Source organism: Achroia grisella, unplaced genomic scaffold (genome assembly GCF_030625045.1).
Source record: "Achroia grisella isolate CSIRO2021 unplaced genomic scaffold, CSIRO_AGI_Agris_v1 utg1462, whole genome shotgun sequence".
In the NCBI taxonomy this organism is placed as follows: Eukaryota; Metazoa; Arthropoda; class Insecta; order Lepidoptera; family Pyralidae; genus Achroia; species Achroia grisella.
Genome location: NW_026712637.1, coordinates 961,561 through 970,575, shown reverse-complemented (window position 1 = coordinate 970,575; position 9,015 = coordinate 961,561). Strand labels below are relative to the sequence as shown.

The following is a 9,015-nucleotide window of genomic DNA, read 5'->3' as shown; positions in this document are numbered from 1 at the left end:
GTAAATAAATAGGAGTAAACTGTCAAGTGCCAAGTTGACAGATAACATAACATCACAATTTTTGACAGTGATGTATGTATAAATCTATCTTTGAGTACGTCATATTAAGATTTCAAGATTTATAACTTGTGAAGACAATTATTTAAAAAAATTATATATTGTTAACAACAATAATAAGATAAGATAAGTTTAATAAGAACACACTACTGAAGACAATGACTGTATGGGCCGAGTCGTTTTGCCTTTCCAAGGAAAGGAAAATACTGAACAAAATATTAAAATAGTATTGTATGTAATGTTTTCGCACGGATATTCGTTTTCTGAGAAGCGGGAGATCATTAAATTTTCCAATTAACAATATCTTACTAATATAAACGCAAAGTTTGTAAGTATGGGTGGATATTGCTTACTTTTTCAAGCAAAAACTACTGAACGAATATTGATGAAACAGTAATATAGCTTATACATCAGAATAAAACTGAAACGTCGGCCACAGTTCTATATAAATTGAATTCTATCTATTGAAATTGAAATTGAAAATACTTGTATTCATGTCCATTACAGACATTTATGACAAGTCTAATTAATCTACTGTCTATTTATGTGATAGTGTAATATTTACACTAGGAGTTACTTAAGAGACACACTTTTTTTAATGTGGGGAAAATCCCTCGTGGATAGGGGCGGATCTACCTAAGGGTTTTTTGGGCTGCAGGCCATTGCCCCGAGGATACAAGGGGCCGTTAGTGCCTACTGAAACGCTATTTAGAATATAAAGAAAATATAGAATTTTTAAAAACCTATCATAAGGTTGGCAACCCTGAGATCAATCAGCCCATGCAAGTGCGCGTCTATCGAAAGGAACGAGGAATTTCTGGTAACTTGATTCTGGTCGATGTATTATTTTAGTTGAGGAATATAAAGAGCCATGGAGAGAAGTATGTTAGGGATAAGCAGAAAAGACAGACACAGATGTGAGGATATAAGAGCAAAAACTAACCTGACAGACATTCTTGTACAGATAGACAGAAAAATTGAGATGGACTGGGCACATGATTCGAAGCAAACCTGAAAAATGGAGTACTTGTGTAACTGAATGGTATCCAAGGGAAACAAAAAGAAAAAGAGGTAGACCACAGAGACGCTGGGAGGATGAAATCAAGCTGATAGCAGGCCCCTACTGGAGAAGAGCAGCCCAAAATAGAGTACACTGGAAGGAATTAGAGGAGGCCTTTGCCATAAGGCACTCTGTACTGCGGGATAAATATAGATAATGAAATTAATAATTAAACATACAAAAATTAAACTACTTAACAAATAATAATAGTAAAAAAAAATATATAATAATAATAAATTTATAGTATAATATAATAATATGAATGAACATGAATGTAGAAAAAAAAATGTATAATAGTACAGAAATAAAGGCTTCTTTATCTTCAATATAATTAGGTAGGCCCCTAAGTCGATTTAGCCCAGGGCCCCACAAATTCACGATCAGCCCATGCTCGTGGAGACCCGTTCATCTCAGAGGTCAGACGGACGGGTACTGTGAGACTCCTCCAAGAATAGAATAGAATAGAATAGAAAATCATTTATTCAAATAAACTTAATTTAAGCACTTTTGAATAGTCATAACAATTTGTTTTTTATCTACCACTCGTTCGGAAAGCTGTCTCATCACAAGAAGAACGAGCAAGAAACTTGTGTGTTGCTCTTTTAAATAGTCCTTGTAAGTTTACATTTACAAGTCGAAACGTGTGAATACAAACTACCAACAAGCACTAATTTTTGGGTCAAATATAAATATGCAATAAGATTAAATCAGTCGTAGTGATAAGAGCAGACCAGTCCCTACAAGCAGCACTCGTTCACGAGTATGACGGATGAGCCAGCCATCACTGCGCTCGACCATATTTTAGGGAGCCCATTAACCCGGCCCACCACGCCGCCACATGTCTGGACATTTTAGTGAGCATGACTACTCATTCCATACGACCACGTCACAGCTACAAAAATTACTAAAATTACCAAGGTTTCCTACATTAAGATGACACTCGAGAATTGTGTTTTTCATACAAATGAAGTCCCTTATTTTCTCTCTGGATAATAGCATCACAGATAATATAATATTACATAATAGCACTAACGATTTCTTTTTGTCTTTTCTTCTCTACCCAAAGGTTGTCTGGAAGAGATCGCGTTAGCGACAAGGCCACTTTTTGTACCTTATTACTCTATATAATTTTGATTGATGTAATTTATCTGGTGCAATAATGAAACCTGTTTTCATGTCTCACATAATATATATTTTTGGCGCGAATCCGTTAGTTGACATTCTGTGGTTCAGTTTAAAGAATATATAAACCACGATGGTCTAGCGGTTTAGGACACCGTTTTACTTCCGATGGTCGCGGGTTCGATTCCTCGTAAACATTTGTATTCATAAGTATAATTGTTTGGTGTTATCTGAGTATGACTTTTTTTGTTTGAATGTATACACTGGCGGAGCACCAGTGGAGGATTATCATTCTCAAGTGAGTTAGTCAATTTTGATAAATTTTTCAAGAATTTATCAGGATGATTTCCAGGGGGAACTGTGTGGAGGTCAACCTGACATGGTACATTGCTAGTAATGGGGTCATGAGTCCACATCACTAACAATCCCCTACCCCCCTCTACGAGTAAGTGCGAGTATAGTATCTATACATATAAATAAATTGGAGTGTCTGTTTGTAATATTGAAATAACCGTTTTTTACTACATGCATATGAATATAAATATGGTACATACACCAAAATAACATTTTTTACCATTTTTGTCTGTCTGGTTGTCTGTTTGTTTGTTCCGGCTAATCTCTGAAATGGCTGGACCGATTTTGACAGGACTTTTTTTAGCAGGTAGCTGATGTAATAAGGAGTAACTTAGCTTACTTTTATTTTAGAAAAATAAAGTTAAATTCCACGCGGACGTAGTCGCGGATGCAGCTATTAAATATAATATCTGAGTATATCTATAGTTATCTAGAACCCATAACACAAGCTCAGCTTATCTCAGGACTACATGGCGCTATGTCAATTGTTCAGGGATGTTATTATTATTATTACTTTTATGGATATTATATTATTTGGTATATTATTTCCGGTGATCGCGGGTTCAATTCCTCGCACGGTTCAAACACTTGTGTTCATAAGTGTGATTGTTTGCATCGGTTTGAGTCTTTTATATGTATAATAATATATAATAATAATCTCACGACAATTCACACAGCGCCATCTAGACCCAAGTTAAGCTGGCTAAAGCTTGTCTTATGTGTACTAGATAACTAATACATATACATAAATATTTTTTTTGTAAATACATACATATTATACATAGAAAACACCCAGATCGATACAAACAATCATACTCATGAATACAAATGTTTGTGCCGTGCGAGAATCGAACCCGCGACCATCGGTCGTAAAGCGGTGTGCTAGACCGCTAGACCACCGAGGTCGTCGTTATATATATGTATCTATGTATTTTAAAAATAAATTTACTATATCAGATATCAAGCTAGTACCCATAACACGAGCTCTGTTTAAATTGTGACTAGATGGTACTGTGTCAATTGTCCACGGACTTTATTATTGTTATTACTTTTATGGTTATTAAAGTATTTGGTCATAAATTGGTTCTTCCTTGTCTTAGAATAGAATAGAATAGAAAATCATTTATTCAAATAAACTTAACTTTTGAATAGTCATAACAATTTGTTTTTTATCTACCACTCGTTCGGAAAGCTGTCTCATCACAAGAAGAACGAGCAAGAAACTTGTGTGTTGCTCTTTTAAATAATCCTTGTAAGTTTACATTTACAAGTCGAAACGTGTGAATACAAACTACCAACAAGCACTAATTTTTGGGTCAAATATAATCATGCAATAAGATTAAATCAGTCGTAGTTATAAGAGCAGACCAGTACCTACAAGCAGCACTCGTTCACGAGTATGACGGATGAGCCAGCCATCACTGCGCTCGACCATATTTTAGGGAGCCCATTGACCCGGACCACCACGCCGCCACATGTCTGGACATTTTAGTGAGCATGACTATCTGTCTGACTGACTAACTGTCTCATTCATTTGTGGTCGGTGTAATATGTTTCTTTCATTCATCCCTGTTCGCAGTCATCTCGTTATTTACTCCCTTTCTTGCCATATCATCTGTCACACAGTTCATCCATATCACGGTATGGTCAGCATGTTTTTCAACGTTTATCAAAATTTAGAATAATATTTTCGACAGTGTACTTAGACTTTATATCGACGATCTCGGTGGTCTAGCGGTTAATCACGTTTTCTTAATTCCGACGGTCGTGGGTTCGATTCCTCGCACGGTACAAACATTTGTATTCATGAGTGTAATCGTTTGTATCGGTCTGGGTGTTTTCTATGTATATTATGTATGTAATTGAAATACAAAACTACGAATTTATGTCAGTTGTCTAGTACCCATAACAAAAGTTTTTAGTTTAGGACTAGATGGCGCTGTGTGAGTTGTCTTTTCCTTAAATATTACTATTATTCACAAGGTAGGAAGGTAAGCGTTAGTTGACGTTGTGTGATGTGTGAATGATAAAATTCATGTTAATATAAAATGTCCCTTGTGTGGCACATTTAACTATAATCAGACTTGATTGAAACTTTATTTGCAAAAGCACAAAATGAATACATGGTATCATTTACATCTGCTGTCGTGTGGTGCTGGAGTTCGAGACCAGACACGTTCACATCGTCTCGGGGAGAGAACTACACGCGTTGGTAATAGTAGAACTATATTTTCATTATATATAAATAAAAAAATGGAAACAATAAATTATTACATAATAGAAATTATAATAAAAAGTTCTCGGTTTGCATGTTGCTCTTTAATCCGATGTTATGGAACCGAGTGGTCGGGTGGCGACGACCATTACGTCAGACCTTCGATAACGGTGTTATTACGCAGCTTCACCGCCTTCCTCATCCTCGGCGCTGGCGGTGAGCATGGTGATCAGCTTGGTGGTGTCGATGAAGCCCTTATCGTCGATCTCCATTTGGTCGTAGGCCTCGTCCACTTCATCGGCGGAGAACTTGTCGCCCCAGGTCATGAGGGCGTGCCTGAGCCTCTCGGAGTCGATCTTGCCGTCATTGTCGAAGGTCTTGAAGGCGTTGATGACGACGTCATCCTCGTCGGACCCGCCGGACATGCGGTTCGCGAACAAGGTCAGGAGCTGGGTGAAGTTGATGGGGCCGGGGGCCTCGCTGACCATATCGTCGAGCTCCTTCTCTGACGCTAGCCTACCGAGGGAGTCGAAGGTGGCGCGCAGGTCGTTCTTGCCGATGATGCCGTCCTTGTCGTGGTCCATTAGCTGGAAGGCCTGCAAGAGCGAGAGATAACATCAAATATGCAGTCGTGGAAAGAAATATTTCTTATTGTAGTACCTAATTCTGCGATCGCTGGAGGCATTCGAGAAATGATAACATTAGTTGTTAATGTTTAGTAAATAGCCGGCGGTGCGTCGTTGGCACGAGCCGAACCTGACACAATAACGAACTGTTCGATCACGTATCACATACACTAAGTAGGTAATCAGGCCAAGTATGTAAATTGATAACAAATTATTCACACACAAGAATTTTTGATATAATTACATATCATTTATGATTCATATTTTCGAAAATCTTAGATTATAAACGTTTCAATATTCTCTCTATTAAGAAATTATTCTCGTATTTTTTATTACTTGGCACTGACACATGTTATTTGGTATGATTGACAGAAGGTTAGGTAGGTACAGTAGGTATATTATTGTAACTACTAATATAAAACTTTTAAATTTAAAATCAGTAGTTAGTATTGACACAAATTTAGAACTTTTGCAATATGCATTTGATAAAATAACGCCCGTTAAGAAAGTAGACGTATATTCTTTTTGGCTAAATATGCATTTTCTATTCTATTTTCTATTCGAATAAAGATTACTTCTATTTCTATTTCAGATTGACTGTTGTGTTAAACAAAAACAAAAGTAACTCAAGGCATGGAGATCTTATAAATTATTTAAAAATAAACTCAAGAATTGGCTAATCTTTAAACATTGTTTGAGAATATTTTATACAATTTATAGTAAATTGCTGATCAATTACTTTTTATGAAAAACTTACCTATTGTACCAATAGTTAAGTTGTACATATAATTGTAAAACTACTCAATTTTATGGTTATATCAGAGTCTAATATACCCATCCAAATGTGGGCATATCAAGTATTTTATCAGGATGTCGGTAGTTGACAATTCCTTAACATTTTTGAGATAAAGGTTAAAGATTCTATGACTGTATATGTCATTATTATTTACCTCCTTGAATTCGGCGACCTGCTTCTGTGAGAACATGGAGAAGACATTGGAGCCGGTGCGCTTGGCCTTACGGCTGCCGCGTGAGGATTGCCTGTCGCCACCAGCCGCTGGCGCCGCCGCTGCCGGAGCCTCCTCTGCAGGCGCGTCTTCTTTCGCCTTCTTCTTCTTTACTTTCTTATCCTTATCCGCCTGTAATTTGTTTATCGTTTAAATATCTCAATTGTTACACAGCATTGAGAACTATTTACGTCTTGGTCTAGCGTTGTAGCACAGTGGTTTTCTTCCGATATTCCGCGGTTTCAATTCCTCGCAAGGCGCAAAAAATTGTGTTGTGTGATTGTTTTTTTTTCAAATAAAATATATCTAATTTGTGTAGTGCCCACAACAGAAGTTATTCTTAGCTTGGGACTAGATGGCGCTGTGTGAATTGTACAAAAATAGTATAATTATTATCATATGATCAGTGGTAGGTACCTAAATAGTTTCGTCGTTTTTCTTCCATTTTGTTTGTCATTGTTGGTGATGATTTTAATTATGGCTAGAGTTAACTGCTCTATAGGTTTCATATTATTTTGAGAAAAAGATATCTATTAGTATTACAAAGAGAGACGATTTGATTTTTTGTTTGTAGCTCAAAAATTCTTCACTAATTTAATCAATTGTTTCAGCGAATGACAATTTGACTGTACTTTTTTAAAAAAACAATTGATATCCTGCATGTGCATTAATTCATACTGCAGTTAAATGCGAGTCGCTATCTTTTTTAACTTTATCTAGTTGTTCTATTTTTGGGACAATATATAATTCCTAAAATTCTTCATTACCGTCAAGATCATTTATCAAATTATTAGGGGCCACGAGAAAATCTAGTGATTAAGTACCAATGTCGGTATAATTTGGGAACATTTCAGCACTTGCATCCAGTTTAGGCGTGGCCGGCAGCTCCTCTAAATTTAGCACAATCCCGGCGTCCGCTTACATTCGGCTTGCTCCACCGTTAGTTACGTAAATTCATTTATAAATAGATCAACGTCTGTTCCATGTTTTAGTGTTACATAGTAATACTATGATACGTTTTGTTTAATATGAATCAACAATAAGTGCTCATTAATTATAGTATCTCTAATATTTCTTGTGATGAGACAGCTTTCTGAATGAGCGGTAGATTAAAAAAATTGTTATGACTATTCAAAAGTGCTTACATTTAGTTTATTTGATTAAATTTCCATTCTATTCTATTTCTAATATTATGTCTCGCTACGTTACATATTTTAAACGCCTACTATTACATTGTGCTGTTTAGTTCAATACCTACTTTGATAGGTCTATTTAGATCTCGTATCGTTTGGAATAGCTTCAGAGTTAATAAAGTAATATGTAATTATCATCTTTCGGACTTTATTCCATGAATATATATAGTTTTTTACCAATTATTGTTAATTACTGACTTTTTTTATATTTTTAAGTAAATGTCCCTCTACATTTTTTTATATGCTATCCCCATCGGTGCATCAATTCCTATTATACAGACTTTTCAGTTCCTTTCTAACATTTAAGCCTTCTTCAACTATATTAATAATTGTATCTTCTTTAGTTAAAGGATTCCTTAATCACAATAGCTGCTACCGTAGCGAATAAAAGGGACCAATTAGTTATTTAATAATTATATGTCAAATTCTATGTATGGATTTCTGCATGCCTCTGTTATGAAAAATATCTACTTCATCAAGACCTTCGAAGATATTTAAATTAATTATGCTTCGCTTATCATAACGTCAGGTGTACTTATTTTGTTTTATTTCTTGTCACAAATAAGGATTATTTGACCAACTAAGACAACTGCAGGAAGTTTTCATTTCATTTTTCATATGATATCACTATATGTCTTGATTAGCGACTTAAAGGATTTTCATTAATTAGTTTACCAAATTAGATATTAATCACTAAATTTGAATAGATAAGTAGTAGGCATATTTGATATAGATTGTCCCTAAATTATGAAATTTTGGATGACATTGCCGTTTCGTTATTTTTTTTCTTATCTTTTCTATTATGTTGTTTTTTGGGGCGTAATTTTATTTCTTTGTTTGAATAAGATTCAAGTTTTCCTTATTGTTTGGAATATTTAAGTTTTGATTCACTATTGCTGAGTTGAGGTCTGATTTATTTAAGGAGCGTGTTGCTATGATTTGTTTAAAAAAACCGGTGGATATTGGAAAAGTAGAATTCGAAATTTGTCACATTATAATTCGAAAATTAACCGCTTCTACCGTCTGTTACTATTGAAAACATGTACGCGGGTGCTTCTTTAAAATTACGATTATCAGCTTCAATGAATTGTTCAACGAATTCATCTTCAGAGGCAACTAAGTCATCAGCATTTCCGTATGTTTAGTGTCCATCGTGTTGTTTTCCATTTGAACCACTTGTATCACCACTGTCGTCACAAAACACTGTACTGTCACCACTGTACACTGTGTCGCACTTGTCACTTACCATTTTGTTGTGTGTTGGACGATCGACGAAGGAGAGACTGAACGACTCGGCAGTCCCACCCTGACTCCGAAGTTTCGCTCCCTCTCGGAGCACCAGGAGTGTTCCCCCCTCCCTCCGCGTCGTGTTGCGCACGCG

The 9,015-nt window shown here is 35.8% G+C and overlaps 1 protein-coding gene across 1 annotated transcript; it reads right to left on the bottom strand.

The window, feature by feature from the left end:
• Positions 1-4,671: 4,671 nt before the first annotated feature.
• LOC131855704 (myosin regulatory light chain 2) lies at positions 4,672-9,015 on the bottom strand (the record flags this gene model as incomplete). Its single annotated transcript, XM_059207004.1, has 3 exons — positions 4,672-5,404; positions 6,385-6,573; positions 8,881-9,015. Coding segments are annotated over 3 exons (744 nt in total), but the record flags the coding sequence as incomplete, so codon positions are not given.